At 40.2% G+C, this 18334-nt stretch overlaps 2 protein-coding genes across 2 annotated transcripts in view; one reads left to right on the top strand and one right to left on the bottom strand.

The window, feature by feature from the left end:
- Positions 1–1800, bottom strand: part of NCKAP1L (NCK associated protein 1 like) — a 59675-nt gene extending 57875 nt beyond the window's left edge. Inside the window, exon 1 of the mRNA XM_067009447.1 lies at positions 1725–1800. The gene's annotated coding sequence lies outside the window, so the exon portion shown is untranslated. The remainder of the gene's footprint in view (positions 1–1724) is intronic.
- A 6342-nt stretch (positions 1801–8142) lies between these two features.
- Positions 8143–17977, top strand: GTSF1 (gametocyte specific factor 1). Its single transcript, XM_059082453.2, has 6 exons — positions 8143–8158; positions 13177–13277; positions 15073–15199; positions 15630–15713; positions 16180–16243; positions 17875–17977. Exons 1-6 carry the CDS (start codon positions 8143–8145, stop codon positions 17975–17977), a joined length of 495 nt encoding a protein of 164 aa, XP_058938436.2.
- The last annotated feature ends 357 nt before the right edge of the window (positions 17978–18334 follow it).

The following is an 18334-nucleotide window of genomic DNA, read 5'->3' as shown; positions in this document are numbered from 1 at the left end:
AAAAAAGACCAAATTAACTTACGGAAAAATACTTCTTAAAAAAAGCAAAGTTTAAAAATAATTGCCTCAAAGCTTGCCTAGATTCCCCAAAGTCCTAACTATTCCCCCAGGCTCCCATAACAGGTGGCTTATGTCTCCTTTTAACCTCCTTTCATTCTGATTTATTACTATTAAACTATAATATGCTTTAGGAGAGGCATGATCTTACTATGTACTAGTCCTATGCCCATACAAAATCAAAGCTGCTGAATGTGGAGATCTATACTTTATACCCATGGTGTAGTAAAAATAGATTCGGTACTCTGGGCTAAATATTTATACTGAAAAAAAATCAACCTTTCAAAACACTTGGTAACCAGTTTCACTCATCTTCACGGAAAAGTTCTATCAAGGTGATTTAAATTATGTTTGTGTAACAGTAATAAGACTTTCTGGCTATAAAGTTTCATCCCTAAAATCGGGTTTTAGGTTTTCTACTCTTACATTCACAGTATGAACTATGGGGAAAAAAATTGCTAAGGCCCATTACTCATGTCCTAGATATGTACCAAAACATATCTCATTGGTTCCACATCTTTTATCCTTTTGTTGGTCCATACTTTATGGGCCTTTTTGTTCAGGCTTTCCAAGCAGCTGTGGTATAAAAAAGGGAAAGAAAACAACCTCAAATATTTTAGTCTCTTCTTCCCACGTATTCTCTTACAAGACAGATGATGTCTTATGGTTGCTGCAGCCCCTGACAAAATTTACCTGTGCTCTCAAGTCAAATAATCAAGTTATCTACTAAGTTTGGGACACTATGTTAAGAACTATAGTAGGGGCTTCCCTGGTGGCACAGTGGTTAAGAATCCACCTGCAGACACGAGTTCGAGCCCTGATCCAGGAAGATCCCACATGCCGCGGAGCAACTAAGCCTGTGTGCCACAACTACTGAGCCTGTGAGTCACAACTACTGAGCCCACATGCCACAACTACTGAAGCCTGCGCACGTAGAGGCTGTGCTCCGCAACAAGAGAAGCCACCACAATGAGAAGCCCCTGCTCGCCACAAGTAGAGAAAGCCTGCGTGCAGCAACAAAGACCCAATGCAGCCAAAAATAAATAAAAATAAATAAATTTATTTTTTTAAAAAAGAACTATAGTGGCCTTGGTCCATTATGAGGGAACAATGTTGACAACTATAGTTAATATAAGGCAACAGTTCTCAAACTTCAGTGGATATCAAAATCACTTGGAGGGCTTATTAAAACAAAGATTGTAGGGCATCTCACCCCTGAGTTTCTGATTCAATAGTAAGGCCCAAGTATCTGCATTTTTCTCAAGTTCCCAAGTGACACTGATGCTGCTGGTCTGGAGATCACACTCTGAGAACAACTGGTATGACATGCAGTTTAAGTGCTGGGAGGAAAGGAGGTTATAAGAAAACATAAGAACTTAATCCCAGGCAGAGGTTAGGAGAAGGCTTCAAAAAGAAAATGACCCTTGGGTTTAAACATTTGACATTCCTTAAAATAACATCAGAAGAATAGTATTATTGGAATTTTAGAACTGTTCCATACAAGACTAGCCCTTTACACAATATTTAGAAGGTAAAATTTCCTTAGCGTAATTCTGCCATTCTACTATCTTTTCAACAAACTTTTAAGAAGTTTCCATTTTCTTACCTATCTATTCATTAAGCCTTGTCAAAGCAATACTAACAATGGTTTGCAAACTTGGACTTACAATTTACATCTTAGATGCCAGCACCAGAAAGGGCATGAGGGGCTATTTGTTGCTGAGTCCCAGGGAAAGAAATTACCTAGAAGTCAAGGAAAAACACAAAGAACAGATTGCTCGAGTACACTGGCAACTATTACAGGCAATGTGGATTACACAGCTTTATAATATTTACATGTTAGGACACAATGAATTTAAAGACAAAAATTAAAAAGTCACTACTGGTTTTTCATTTATCCTGTACCATCCTGTGTTTGTGGAGGGGGTTGCTGGCTATTCTTGGCAAACTCCCATTAATGACCCCCTTTTTTTTTTTTTGCGGTTCGCGGGCCTCTCACTGTTGTGGCCTCTCCCATTGCAGAGCACAGGCTCCAGACGCGCAGGCTCAGCGGCCATGGCTCACGGACCCAGCCGCTCTGAGGCATGTGGGATCTTCCCGAACCGGGGCACGAACCCGTGTCCCCTGCATCGGCAGGTGGACTCTTAACCACTGCACCACCAGGGAAGCCCAATGACCCTTTTTTAAACATAAATTTATTTTCAATGGCTCCCTGGTGGGAACACCTCTCCTTGCTACTTTGCCTGAAAAATTGTAACCAGCCCCAACTTCTCACCCTCCTCTACAGCGATACTTCCCAATCTAACCTCACCAATACGAACATCTATTATGTTCCCCCATAGATCTCTTTTTAAAATATTTTGCAACTGTATTTATTGAATAATTTTCCTATTTTAAATTATACACTTAACAACCAATCAGAAATCATAATTAGATGAGGGAACCAGGACTTAGTTGATAAAATTTAAGCCAAAAACAAAGAGATTTAATGTTTTAGTCTTCTGATGGGCAAAAGTTTAAGTTTTATCAGGCTTTCTGAAACACTGAAAATCTCTAAAGAATCTGAAAGACTACTGGGATTCCTTCAGTCCTAAAAACTGAGAAAACTCATCTTCTAACAAAGTTTTTCTTTTCAGTCATTAGCATACAGATCTGTCTCTTTACTCATTAGTTCAGTATTTTCAACTAATAACTCTAAAAATATAATTTATAATTTAGGGATAAATGCAAGCATATCCAGAGATAGAATCAGCAAAGATCAGATTCAGTTTAGGGTATTAATCCCAACTAGCTCTTAGAATGACCCTGTGTAAATGCCTTGGTCTCTCTCTTTTTTTTTTTTTTTTTTTCCTTTTCAAATACATTCAACCTGGCTGGAAAATCAGTCTAAAAGAAAGCTCAGCAGGGATATCAGATAAAGCAGGAACTTTCTGGGTTGGAAAGGAATGAACAAAGCATTTAAGAATAGAAAGAATAGATGTGTGCTGCATTTTTATTTTAATATCTCCACCATTGAAAGACAGGTTTGGTTCTTTTGTTTGTCTGTTTGAAAGTCAGTGGGCTCATTCACTGGTGCTAAATGGAACAGCTTTATCAGTTGAGGATCCTGTCACCCTGACAAGGCATTACTGAATGCACTGAAGCCTGACTTTGGATTCTGGTTTGGTACCCACTCCCCATCCTCTCAAGCTCTTAGCTCTTTCTTCCCCAGAAATTTCAACCTGCAGGTATCTGAATGAAAAGTTCAGATGGGTCACAGAAACAATGTCAACAATTTCACCAGATTACCTCAATTTAAAGCCTGAAAAATCGGGCTTCCCTGGTGGCACAGTGGTTAAGAATCCACCTGCCAGTGCAGGGGACACGGGTTCGATCTCTGGTCCAGGAAGATCCCACATGCCTCGGAGCAACTAAGCCCGCAAGCCACAACTACTGAACCTGCGCCCTAGAGCCCGCGAGCCACAACTACCGAAGCCCATGCACCTAGAGCCTGTGCTCCGCAACAAGAGAAGCCATGCAATCAGAAGCCCTTGCACTGCAACAAAGAGCAGTCCCCCACTCGCCGTAACTAGAGAAAGCCCGTGTGCGGCAATGAAGACCCAACACAGCCAAAAATAATGAATAATAAATAAAGCCTGAAAAATCACATTTCATTTCAAGTCACAGTGGCCCCACTAATGCTGCATGAATAATGTTGTGATAAATCCAGAGATTTAAAGTTTAGGATTTCGTAAAGATTACGTTAAGATACTCCTAACAATCTGAAACTGATTTGCCAAAACAGCAGCTTTTTCTAAAATGCTTTGTGTTAAGCTTGTAAGGAAGCTTTTATTCTTAGCAATCATCTTTCAAGAAGCACTTTAACAGCTTGCTCCTCCTTCACAGGAATCACCTAGGCCACCCAGGTGAAGAATAGCTTTTGTAAGTTCAAAACAGTGCCTAGGTCAGCGGTTCTCAACCCAGACTGCACATTAGATCATCTGGGTATAACTATGCCTGGGCTTCCCTGGTGGCGCAGTGTTTGAGAGTCCGCCTGCCGATGCAGAGGACACGGGTTCGTGCCCCGGTGCGGGAGGATCCCACATGCCACGGAGCGGCTGGGCCCGTAAGCCATGGCCGCTGAGCCTGTGCGCCCGGAGCCTGTGCTCCGCAACGGGAGAGGCCACAACAGCGAGAGGCCCGAGTACCGCAAAAAAAAAAAAAAAAAAAAAAAAACTATGCCCAACCCTTTAATTGGTCTGGGAGGGGAACGTAGCACAATATGTTTTAAAAGCTCCCCAGATGATTCTAATGTGCAAGCAAGATTAAGAACCAGCAGCCGGGCTTCCCTGGTGGCACAGTGGTTAAGAATTTGCCTGCCAATGCAGGGGACATGGGTTCAAGCCCTGGTCTGGGAAGATCCCACATGCCGCGGAGCAACTAAGCCTGTGCGCCACAACTACTGAGCCTGTACTCTAGCCCACGTGCCACAACTACTGAAACCCGCGAGCCTAGAGCCCGTGCTCCACAACAAGGGAAGCCACCGCAATGATAAGGCCATGCACCGCAACGAGGAGTATCCCCCGCTTGACGCAACTAAAGCCCGCGTGCAGCAATGAAGGCCCAATGCAGCCAAAAATAAATAAATTTATTTAAAAAAAAAAAAAAACAGTAACCTGCAACAAGAATGGCTTGGGCTCTGCTTTCATCAACGCATTTCTTTTTAGGGTCTTAATATGAACCAAAGGCTGTGAAGCACACTCTCTTCAGCCCAGGGGATGATAATTAAACAAAAAACAGGACTTTCCTGACGGTCCAGTGGTCAAGACTCCGCGTTTCCAGTGCAGGGTGCTTGGGTTCCATCCCCGGACAGGAAACTAAGATCCTGCAAGCTGCCTGGCACAGACAAAAAAAAAAAAACAAAAACAAACTGGTAACAATGTTTACATATTATTCATGTAAAGATAAAATGTCCCACGACCCTTTTCACTGAAGCCACATTAAGTTTGTGCTATCAGGATAAGTTCTCCTAAATCATATTTAGGCTCCAGAAACCACGGAAATGTTCTAACACCCCCAATATTTCAGCACCCAGACTGAGCTCCCAGACTGCTTACCTTGGGCAATACAAAAATTTGTCATATCACATCTTTTACTTCTTGGTTTTGAAATCTATTATTACCAGATCTACCTGTAGTGTCAATCTCTTCCTTTTTTCAGTCTAATCTTCAAAGGCCACACGTCCTTTTTCTCAAAACCTTCCCCAGGTGACTCTGGGCCCCACTGATTTCCTAATATGAATTTAGTCTCAACAACTTTTTTGGCCTCTGTTACACTACCATTTAACCTTTCACTTCGGGGCCTATTTTCCTAGCACCTTGGAGACAAGAACCACCACTTGCACCTTTTTTGGGGGGGTGGGTATCACAGTTTCCAGAACAAAGGCTCACAATATATGTTTCGTTTTCCACTATCAAATTATAACTTTCTGGCCTTTTTTACCTCGAGCTCTCTCCTCAACTCTAAAACTTGCTTTAATCTGACTAGGGCATCCATCCTACCACGCATTCTCAGATAAACCATTATCAACTTTTGAATTTTGAAATTCTACCTACAACACGTGCTAAACAAAAACAACTAGATTCCTGTCCTTGGTGATTCGTTTTGGGGGGTTGGGGTGGTGGGGGAGAGGGGCCTGTTGTGTCTGCTTATCTCCTGTTCAATTTTCCTCTTCCTTCCAGTCAAAATCTAAATTATCCTTCTCTCTGGACAACTTCCACAAACAAGGCTTCGTTCTCACCAGTACCCATCGATCGACCCCTAACAAGTCCCGCCCGTCCTCGAGCGCTCATGTCTCGGCATTCGTTCTCCTTTCTAAGATGGCCACCCCAGAGCCCGGCAGGGCAGCACAAGTTTCACCCACGCAAGGCCACGGTCATTCCGGAGCCAGAGGACAACTGCCCGAGGTGGGGGAGCAGGGGTGGGAGAGCCGAGGAGGGAGGGCCGAGGTGGCCCTCTGCAGAGCCCGCGCCTCGCTCTCTCAGAGCCCGCGCCTCGCTTGGTCAGAGCTCAGCCTCCGTTCACAGGAAGTGGGAGCCCCGCCCCCTAACGTCAGGGGCCGGAAGTGAGCGTTGCTTGGCGCAGGTGTGGGGTGAAGGCGAGTGTGTCTCGGCAGAGGTAGGAATGACGCGCGGGCCCCAGGTTGGGGCCTTCAAAGACCTCACCTTTAGTGGGCTGGGATATCTTCACCTTCTAGTATCTTCCCTTTTCTGCCCAGAGCTTTCGGCCTCGTGGGTTCTCAGCACAGCTGTTTTGGCAACCTGTGGTGCCGCCGCTGCTTCGTCCCCTCGAGGTCCTCCCTAGCTTCTGTCCTCCTGTGTCTCCATTCTTTTAAGTTAACCATCTTCCCCACCTTCTCCTATTTAGTCCCATTGTTTAAATCGACTCTGACTGTTTTGTTTGAAGGAAGAAAAATGATGGGTTTACCGAGACCCCAGCTCGGTTAAGAGTGTAAGCAGTTGCTTCAGGCTGCAACCAGCCCCCAAGCTTGACTGCTAAGTGTCATTTGTCCATTACACCGCTGTCTAGTACTAGGGGAAACGTAAAAGACTCACTTGTTAACAATTTAATACGGAAGATAACTTAGATGGACAGGGCTGAATGATGAGGCTATAGATTCCAGTGCCCTTAATCTTGTGTAATTTAGTCTTTTTGCCCCAAAAGGATAGGGTGGCTCCCTACAAGTTGCTGAACCTGGCACTGATCGCTCCTTTAAATGACTTAAAATCAGGGAACATAGTGCTTGATTCTTTCTTCCAATTCTCTTTTATTTTTGTTGAAAAAGTATAAAGTAACTATGTGTAACATGTCAAAAGGAATGTCAGAATTTCTTAATCCAGACATGAAAAACATTTTTTATGACAGTTTCACCAATGATTGTCATTTACAAGTGAGCTCTGCAGCAAATTACTAAACGAGTTCCAGCCGATCACTTGTATTTCCTATCATAGGTTCCAAGGCTGCTTATGTCATAGAATGGGGGGAAGGGGTGTGGAATTGTATGAGGAGAGCTGGCTCTACAGGCAATAGATGTAAACCTAGCCAGTTTTCAGAAGTTTCCTATGGAGATGGTTTTATATAAATTTAGTCTTTTCCATAATGATAAGTTTATTTAATCACAGAGCTCAATAGGAGGGAATCTCAGGTGGAAGAGGACTGAAACTAAAAAAACAGTTGTCTTTTAATCTTCCAAATTTCTGTTACAGACTTGTTCTTTTATGACTGTCAACTATAAAATGGACAATTCTCGAGTCCTAACATTCAGAAGTTTTTCCTTAATGCATAGAGGGAATGAGTATTAACTGGAGAGATTTAAATAACCAAGTCTATCCATTTTAGTATAGGAGATTTGGGGAGGGGGGTAATGCATCACTGGAAAAAGTATGGTACTTCCTAATCATGTTTAAGTCGTAGAAATAGTAAACTAGAATGTCTCTGGACATATTGGATGGATTGAGTGTATAGTCTGACACAGGCTTCCAGCATCCCCAGGTCCCCTGGGGAGAAGAAAGACTGGCAGCCTTCCCATCCTGTATTTTTGAGGACTTGAGAGGAGAGCTTTAAAATAGAACCCTTTTCCTTTGTTTATCCTGAAGTTTAAATAACAGTATTCTTGTGGGCTTGACTTGCCCCCTCTAATGTTAAATAGCATCAAACCCTAATAGTTGGTAAACAGTGACAGGGTGTTGTAATGGCACTTAAAATAGACTGACATCTTATCACCTGAATACAGTTTAAGTTAGTAGTCATATTTGGTTTTTCTTAACTGTGAGCCCTAGAATTTATTCCAAGAGTGTGAATTGGACAATGATGTTAAAATGGTTCAAAGTAGTAAAGAATGCCTTCAAAGGGAGAAACTTATTGAGGGGGAGGGAGGTGCTATAAGGGTTTTTTATATTGAACTTGGGTGACTTCAATTCTAGTTTGAATCCAAGTTTGACTCCACTTCTTAGGGCTACTTTTGATACATTTCATTTCTGATTCCCTGATCCACTGCTTTTTTCTGCCCCCCCACCAGCACTTGGATTTGGCTCCTTCATTTCCAACATGGAAGAAGCTTACAGTACGTACTTCTTGTTGCTTTTAGAAAATAAGTTAAATTACTTATATGTAATTTTCTGTCTGACAAGACTTTTACTGTATTGGGAAAGATTCACTTTTCTCGCTAGAATGCTGAGGAGAAAAGGTCTCCCCAGAGACTGTTTTAGTAATGTAGAGAAATGTCCAAATTTGAAATACAACACTTGAAATTTAAATAAAGAAGTATGAGAAGTCATCAAGCTTTGAGAAAGCTGTGGTTGGGACACCTGTGTTAAACTATATTTTTATTAAATGAAGTATTTTCATTCCTCAGGACTTCAGTTTCTCCTGTTAATGACACAGGGATAGTCATTAACTAACTAACTGGTTTCTTTCTATTTTGTGGGATAATATGATATACATAATGTTGATGTACACTGAGTTTTTAGACTTAAAGAAATCCTAGGGAGGATTCTTTTTTCTCAAGTGATCCAGGAATCTAGATGGCCCAACAAATCAAATGGGAACCAGGAGACCTAGGATCATACAAGTGTAGCACCAAAAGAGACCAGAAAAATAATTTCATTCAACATTTGAATTTTACAACTGAGAAAACAGAACCTAGATTAATTGATTTGCCCTAAAGTTACATATTTAGTTGGGGACAGAGTCAGAACCAGAGTCTTATGTGTTGTTTATATGTAGTGCCCTACTTGCTACTACAAAACACTGTGGTTTCTAGACCCTGACCAAGTTTGAGGAACATCTGAGTGGATGAAACTCGTCAACAAGGCCTCCTTTGTTTCCTACTTTCTGTCTTGTTCAGAATCTCTATAATTAATAAGTTCTAACTAAAGGGTATTTTAGTCCCATTCTATCTTCAAGGAAGAGTCCAATAGAATCTTTATCACCAGCATATAGAAACTACATGGAAACAATCTTTATTAAATATCTAAAATAGAGATTCTTAAACTTTATAACATGCAGCAGAATCACCTGGGAGGCTTGTTATAACATAGGTTGCTGGACCCCACCCCCAAAATTTTTGATTCAGAAGGTCTGGGACCCAAGAATTTGCATTTCTAACATGTTCCCAGGTGATGATGCTAATCTGAGGACCATACTTTGAGAATAATGGATCTGATTCTCCTTGATCTTCCTTAGGGCTTCCTCCTTCACCCCCTTAATTTTTCTAAAAATATGTTAATTAAAATCTGAGATTTCCATGTGAGATAGATATGAGAGATTTATATTTATTTATTCTTGGAAGCTTACTACTCTATTAAATTAGAAAGCAACATCTCCCCTTTATATCTCTATTCATTACTTTTGTCAGTAGTGATTTTTTTTTAGAAAAATATCACCTGGTTCTTTTAATTACTGTATTGCTACATAACAAACTTTTTTACGTAATGATAATCAGTAGATGTTTGTTAAAGAAAGAAGGAAATGGTGAATTTTGCTGTATGTTTACAATTTTATTTAAGTTTTGTGATTAATTTAATAAATAAATAAGTTGGCTTGTGAAGAATCAACTCCTTTAAGTCTATAGCATTTCTTTCTGTTTATCTATGTCTTTCTTAATAAAGCTTCATTGTTTTAAGACTTAAAAGAAAAAAAAGAAAAATATCACCTGGAAGTACGTTAGAAATGCACAACCTCAGGCCTCATCCCAAGCATGCTGAATCAGAATCTGTATTTTAACACAGTCCCCAAGTGATTTTTAACACCGGGAATCATGTTAAAGTGAGAAACAGTGCTTTAGAATATGTCTGACCTTTTTCCCAAAGTGACCTAAAACTCTAACGTTAATCTGATAGATTCCTGAAGATCTCCAGCTTCTGTCTTTGCGTGTTACCTCTTAGCTGATGATACTCTCGTCAAGTCTAGTTCCTTATTTCCATGAAGTTTCCTCCATTTCTCACCATGGGTTCTGGGCCCTTTGCAAGTGTGAGGAACATCTGAGTCTACGCTCTTGGAGGAAGGTTGTCCACAGGGCCTGCTTTGTTTTCCAAATTAAGTTATAGTCCCAGAAAGCCACTCAAGATTTTTGCTGAGCAGTTCGATAGTATTCATTACAGCTTTAAATACATATATACTCCGTGTAGCACTCTTAGGTATCTGCCCAAGGGAAATACTCGTACAATGCACAAAGAACTATATGTTAAGATTGCTAGTCACAGCATTGTATATAATAGTAAAAAACTGGAAACAAATGTCTATCGGTAAGGGAACTGATTAAGAATCTATGGTAGGGCTTCCCTGGTGGCTCAGTGGTTGAGAGTCCGCCTGCCGATGCAGGGGACACGGGTTCGTGCCCCGGTCCGGGAAGATCCCACATGCCGCGGAGCAGCTGGGCCCGTGAGCCATGGCCGCTGAGCCTATGCGTCTGGAGCCTGCGCGTCCGGAGCCTGTGCTCTGCAACGGGAGAGGCCACAACAGTGAGAGGCCCACGTATCGCAAAAAAATAAAAATAAAAATAAATTAAAATTTAAAAAAAAGAATCTATGGTACATCCGTATGCAGCAGTGAAACATTTCTTAACATACTGACATAGAAGGAGCTCTAAGATAAGTTAAAAGAAAGCAAATAGCAAAATAGGTACAGGAAATCTTGTCACAGGCTACACTGTGGATGAATTTTGAGGACATTGTGGGAAGTGAAATCAGTCACAAAAAGATAAACGCCATATGATTTCACATATATGAAGTATCTAGAATAGTGAAACTCATAGAAACAAAAAGTAGAATAGTGGTTGCCACTATTTACAGGGAGGAGGAAATGGGAGTTATTTAATGGGTATAGAGTTTCAGTTTTGCAAGATGAAAATTTCTGGAGGTTGGTTGCACAATAATGTTAATATACTTAACACCACTGAACTGTATACTTTAAAATGGTTAAGATGATAAATTTTACGTTATGTGTATCTTATTACCATTAAAAATTTTAATTAAAAATAAAATTTTAAAAATTTTAATCTAAAAAACCAGTTTAGAGCTGACCTAAGTTATCAGAGACCAAAAAGTAAAGCATTGTGGTAGGAAGCTATCATTATCAACTCTGATGAATACCACTGTATGGGCAGTAAAATGTGTATGAATCATAAAGTATGTCCAGTCTGTCAGCTGCTGACATGGCCTATCATTTGCTAGCAATGGAATGGATTAAATGAAGGAAAACTAACCAGAATTTCATCTGTAAACTCTTCCTGGGTGTCCTGAAGCTTCAGAAATATGAAAAGATTGCTGTTCAGAATGAGCCTGGCTGGCATAATAAGCCTGCTTGCCCTTTAAGACTTTTCATTCCTATTCATTCTATCCTTCAAGTCACCTTTCTGGCTCATTTGCATCATGATCATGGTTAGCAATTTATCCCATGTTTACCACTCTTCCAGTGATGCTGTCTGTTTCAATTCCCCACTAGCTTCTGATTTTCATAGCAGTCTCCTGGTTTATAAGCCTCTTATTAAATGTGAATTGTTTATCTTATTTCACTTTTATTATTGCCTTCAGTGGTGGCAACAGCATTTTATTAGGTTGCCTCTCGTCCTCATTATATATTCAGAATGTGCTTAACCATTTAATTTCCCTTCTTTAATCAGGCTTCTTAAAATTTGGGTCTCAGCCTGGAAATTTTGCAGAACATAAGGATAGTTTTACACGTTCAGAGAAACTTCTCTAGTTTCTATTCAAACTATTGAAATGGTCCCTAAAAATATAGTCTTCTAAGGGTACTTTTAAATAGCGTGATATAGGTTAGGTGCTTTCTTTCACACAGCAGCCCCGTTAAGGTATCTGCAGTTGTCTTAACTTCAGGTTCTCTTTTTGCAGATTATTCTCTTTTATTCTCTTTTATTCTCAATTTGATAATCACTAGGTTAAAGAATTCTCTGTCTCTTTCTCATTATGTTCCAAAATATGAAAAGTAAAACCACCGATCTGGTAAAGGTATTGGTTTCATTTGAGAGGTAACTAGATTAACCGAGATCAGGATCTACTTATAGAAGAACATTAAAGCAGACAGACGAAAATGAAATCTATCAATGAATATTTTCAAGCTTCCATAGAACGTATAACTGATATAGAGCAATGCTTACCAACTTTTTTCATGTCATAGCATACTAGTAAATAGACAGGGATGCTAGTGTAGGGGATTAACTACCCTCAACTTACCCTAGGACCGGTTGGGGAATAGGGGACACGCGTGCAATGGACCCCCACGGCAGTGTATCAGTACACTGTCCATTCCAACCTTCAACATGCTGGCTGGGAAGCTCTGGTTGAACTAGCTAGAGATAAGAATGGCCCTGAAATAGCACTTTTTTTATTTTGGGCTGCGTTGGGTCTTCGTTGCTGCACGTGGGTATTCTCTAACTGCGGCGAGCGGGGACTACTCTTTGTTGCGGTGCACAGGCCTCTCATTGCGGTGGCTTCTTGTTGCGGAGCACGGACTCTAGGCACACGGGCTTCAGTAATTGCAGCACGCAGGCCCTAGAGCACGTGGGCTTCAGTAGTTTTGGCATGCGGGCTCAGTAGCTGCGGCTCGTGGGCTCTAGAGCACACGTTCGGTAGTTGTGGTGCACGGGTTTAGTTGCTCTGCAGCACATGGGATCTTCCCGGACCAGGGCTCAAACCTGTGTCCTCTGCACCGGCAGACAGACTCTTAACCACTGCGCCACCACGGAAGTTCTATGACCCTGAATTAGCACTTTTAGAAAGGGAAAAGATGTTTCATTTAATTTTTTTGTTTATAATAAGGATAACCAACAATGAAAACAACAATATTTATGTACAACCAAATCTGAACTAAGACCCCACCCCATGATTGCTGGTTTTGCTGGACTTAATGAAGATTCAATGATAACGCAGTTTTATCTTCTCACAGTTACATTTGTATTTTCGGATGTTTAGTCACCCTTTTAGAAAAAAAATTCCAAGCCGTTGTTAGACTGTCTTGTGCAGCTCTTACAGATTCTGTTGAAAAAATCCAATGTGCCGGGGATGCTGAAGTTTTACAAGGGCCTGTTAAGCTTTTTACTTACCCTATTTTTCTCTCTTTCAGTTGATACCCTGGACCCTGAAAAGCTGTTACAATGCCCCTATGTTAAAAACCACCAGATCAGGGCCTGCAGGTTTCCTTATCATCTTATCAAGTGCAGAAAGGTAGGGTATTATTTTCTTAATTTGCCCTGTGATGCCCTCCTGAGTTCTTTTTAAAAGCTAAATTTTGTAAATATCAAATAATTTTAGCATAAATGTTTTAACTGAATGCCAAAATTGCTTTGGGTTAAATACCAATATTTATAGAAAAGAATTTGTTTATTTCTTGGATATGTAAGTTTTCTCTTGTTTTGGTTTTTCCCCCCACTAAGTGACAGAGCACCCTTGATAAACAGCTTCTCTAAAGTCTTCGCAGCCTTTGTAAAACAGAGGAAACACTAATTTTTGCTAGCAGTGAGAAATCCCTCTTGCCTTGTGAATTTGATGTGTTCATTGTCCTGATAAGGATTGAGTACTGTAATACACTTATTTTTGATTTTTTTGTTTGTTTAGAAATTTTAGAGAAGTTGAACAGCTAGAGGTTAACCCAAGAAAAGATCATTCCTAAAAATAACTGTTTCTCCAAGTTTCAACAGTAAGCATCTTTGGAGGAAAAAAAAACAGCCCAAAGATTTTTTTTTCTCGGGTCACCCTTTTGTAGACTTAGCTGATGTAAGCTAGTTTAATGCTGATATATTAATTGAGGCAGTTTGAAAGGATTGTTAGAATATAGATGTCAGATACAGAGGGCAAAGTTCTGCCAGGATTTATGCTTGGAAAACAATTTTGGTATTTAATCTAAACCTGCATATAATTCAAGTATGTATTAACATTCTTCAAAGGATGTTTCTCTTGCAGTCCTGGAGACATGATTATAATGCCATTGTTGATTATTTCTCAGCCCCTTTTAATCTCTAGAGCAAGGATTCCTTAAGGTTGAACCTGGGCAATATGGACTAGCAAATACTACCACAACTTCCTCCCCTAGGCTCTCAAAAATGTTCCAAGGATAAAGGTTGGGAAAGGGATCCAAGTGGTAAAAAGACATTGTCATAACTCCCCTATTCTAATGCTCTTAATCTTCAGCTACAAAACCTTTGCATTCGAATGCCTGATATCCCTTACAAAAATCATGGAGATACCTGCCCTCACAATTTTCTCCATCCCCTATTTTTTTCCACCCTTCTCCCCACTTTACATTATTTTTACTTTTTTGAGTATCATTTATGATATATCTTTTGCTTCTCCTAATAAATTTCTTAATTGCTGGTAAACTTACCATAGGATTTGGGTGATATTAAACATTTTGTTTTGTTTTATTGTTTTGTATTAAAATAAGGAACTTGGTCAGCAGAGTTCTCTATCATTTGGGCTTTTCCTTAGTGAAATAGCTGAAATAAAGTTCAAATTGTTCAGAGCCTCATTTCAGGCATCATTACTTTAAATAAGCGTTCCTGTGTTAATCTGAAAAATCATTGGGTTTGCCTCTTCTGCAGCTCCCTTCCAACAGCTGTTTTCCTGCACTACTGTACTGCAGTAGCAGGGGCACTACTGCAATGCAGACTAAGTGTGTTTTAGTGTTGCTGTTCATCGTGAATATCAGCTTTCAAAGATGTCCAGAGAGCTCTACCATTACAGGCTGTGCCGCCTGAATCTTGTGACCCTGAGAAGTAAATGGGGTGAAGATATGTTTCAAATACCCCATCCTAAATTCACTGTTTACTTCCATATAAGCCACTTTAACCCCAATATCTGTGTTGTCAGTCTTTATAATCATAACAAAGAGGCTTAGCTTTTGATGATTCTGAGGAAATGTCCATATGAGTGATAAATAATTCCCTCTTAATGTTCTCCTATGAGTTTACCTACCAAGTTAAGCCACAAGTTTATTGACGGACCCCTTTAATTTTTTTCACAGAATCATCCTGACATCGCAAACAAACTGGCTACTTGTCCCTTCAATGCTCGCCATCAGGTTCCTCGGACTGAAATCAGTCATCATATCTCAAGCTGTGATGACAAAAGCTGTATTGAGCAGGATGTAGGTAAGACAGACTAGCTAAATGTTTCAGTGTTGGAGGTTAGCCCCTTCAAATTTATATGATTATCACCTTGATTTTGGCTTTCATCATTTCAGAAGAACAGTGGTTTTCTGCCTTTGAGATTTTTATTTTAGCAGCAAAAGGTTGTCAGGTTGTGTTTGTCAGACTGCTTTCTCTTTTGAACAACCTGATTTCATTTTACTAATAATCTAAAAATGAAAATTCTTTTATTACCATAAATATGGCAAACATCTTTGTTTCTGCTTCTCTTTCTTGTCTTCTTCTGGCAAGGGGATAAGACCTCTCTGTTTAGCTTTCATCCCATCCATTTTTCAGAAACAAAGACCCTGCAACCTTTTAAGCCACTAACCCCTTTAAACGTAATAACTTGGCAGTGTTCCCTTGTTAAGTCAGAATCTCTATCGTCTTGCAGTCAGCCAAACCAGGAACCTTGGACAAGAGACTCTGGCTGAGAGCACATGGCAGTGCCCTCCTTGCAATGAAGACTGGGATAAAGGTAAAGTGCTTCTACATCTTATTCTTCACAATGTCAAAATCTCAAGTCATTTGCTTTAGATAGAAGGAAGATTTTCCTTTTTTATGAACATACCATGTTGTTCAGAATGACTTGTTATTTTTATTAGGCCCCAATACAAGCACATTTGTCTCTCTGTGCAGACACGTGGAACAGCCTATCCCCTCTTGATTGGAAAAAGCACTTCTTTACATCTGTATTTTTCCATAAATTGTGTTGTACCATCTGTGTTTGGTTGCTACTAGGCACATTTATTATTATTTATGTCACTTGTGTTTATATCCTTCAATTAAATTCTTGCTACTCTGTCACTTAGGCCGGGTACTTGATCAGTTATTACTTGCTTCTCTAAACTTATGTTTATTATTTCTCATCTTAAAAATTCAACTAGCATGAATTGGTGTTTTACCTAGTAGTACCACAAACCATGTTTTGCTTCCTTTGGCAGATTTGTGGGATCAGACCAGCACCCCATTTGTCTGGGGCGCAGCCAACTACTGTGGCAACAACAGGTAAATGAAAGGGTCTCATTCCCACCTCTTCCTCCCAGAATCACAGTGCTCTGTTACCAATAGAAGCCACCAAAGCAAGTATTGACCTCTTTTCTTGATGATGTTACTTGGTGGTAATTTAGTCTAGATATAGTTTTGGTGGCGTTTTTTCCTTATTCATTCCTTGATTCATAAAAAGGTCGCATGCTTTGTGTTAATTACCGCGGGAACACAAAAATACTAGCTTATAGTCGAGTAAGGGAGACAGTGGCGCCAGCCATTCTTATGTCTTAGTTGGAGTTTTTGCTAAGTTCGCATTATTTTAATGCTTTGAAAAAATTCTCTAACTATACCAAATATATCATTTTTACTCTGGGTAACTAGTGTCTAAGGAAAAAGTAATCTTAAAAGTTCTATTTTTTTTAATGAATTTATTTATTTATTATTTTTGGCTGCGTTGGGTCTTCGTTGCTGTGTGCAGGCTTTCTCTAGTTGCAGTGAACAGGGGCTACTCTTCGTTGCGGTGCACGGGCTTCTCATTGCAATGGCTTCTCTTGTTGCAGAGCACAGGCTCTAGGCGTGCGGGCTTCAGTAGTTGTGGCTCGCGGGCTTCCGTAGTTGTGGCACACAGGCTCAGTAGTTGTGGCTTGCAGGCTCTAGAGCGCAGGCTCAGTAGGTGTGGCACACGGGCTTAGTTGCTCCGCGGCATGTGGGATCTTCCTGGACCAGGGCTCGAACCCATGTTCCCTGCATTGGCAGGCAATTCTTAACCACTGCACCACCAGGGAAGCCCAGAAGTTCTTGATTTGAGATTGGGCAATCCATAATACCAAACGGGTAGGAAAGAAAACGCATCTCTTCTTCCCACTGATTTTGTATCTAATTTAAATCTCTAAGATTTTTCATTACTACTTGATCTTCAAACCTTAAAAGATCATGTTTCAAATTCCCTGGTGGTCCAGTGGTTAGGACTCCATGCTTTCACTGACAAGGCCACAGGTTCAATCCCTGGTTGGAGAACTAAGATCCCATAAGCTGCACAGCGTGGCAAAAAAAAAAGAAAAGAAAAAAAAAGATCATGTTTCAAACCAAAATGAGAATATTTCTGGATTAGAAAATGAAGGAATTAGATGCTAGACTTCATTTTTTTCCTCAAATAGAACACTTACCAATTTTTATTTTTTAGCTCCTGAAGTCAGTTAGTTATAATAAATGTATCTTAGTCTGTGTATGCACTGAGATAAAAAAACTTAAAGCTGAATTCTATTGGTACAATTTTAATTTTATCTCAGTTCTGTGAGATTTGTTGCCTTTAGTTTGGTTGTCTTGGCATTTTGTTTTATCTCTTTTATCTATTGAGTTCATGAGCCTGTCATACACCTGAACAGTAGATGGCATTGCTGTTTATCTCAATTTCTGGAAAATGAAAATGGTTAGACCCATCTTAATGCCTGTACAGAAGAGTGAGCTTTCCAGAGAAGCTGGTAATCATTCTCATTGTGAGAATGTTTTGATGGAAATGTGTTGACATTTCAGAATGTAGGTTGTTGTTTTCCCTCAAATTACAAAAAATGCATTTTGATTGTCTTGTGTGTGCCTGCCTGAAGAATACAGATATGCTGGCATAGTCAAATTCATCTTTCTTTTTGCAGCCCCGCAAGCAACATAGTTATGGAACATAAGAGTAACCTGGCTTCAGGCATGCGTGTTCCCAAGTCTCTGCCATATGTTCTGCCATGGAAAAACAGTAAGTGAAATAGAGGCAAAATGCTTTTACTCTGTTTGTTGTGCTAAATACAGTTGGTCTTGATTATTCAAGGACATGTTCAGTCTGAACACCTTGTACCCACATGACCCTGAGAGTGAGTGCCTCCTTAAATTTTGCACCCCAAGCACCTTACTCACTTCCCCCTACTCCTGGTTAGTAGCAGGAAAGGACAAGATCACAGAAGCATAAAGGATATTTTCAAGATGGGGTGACCACTGACATCGAATACCATGGGTAAATTTGGGGACCAGTAAAAAGGCTATTGATTTTGGCTAGGAGGAAATCGTCCCTGATTTTCAAGGCATAATATTGATAGGGAATTGGGATTAGAAATTGGATTGCAG

This window comes from Kogia breviceps, chromosome 12, assembly GCF_026419965.1.
Source record: "Kogia breviceps isolate mKogBre1 chromosome 12, mKogBre1 haplotype 1, whole genome shotgun sequence".
NCBI lineage: Eukaryota > Metazoa > Chordata > Mammalia > Artiodactyla > Physeteridae > Kogia > Kogia breviceps.
Note: the sequence above shows the minus strand (reverse complement) of the source record. Positions and strands in the feature narration are given on the sequence as shown.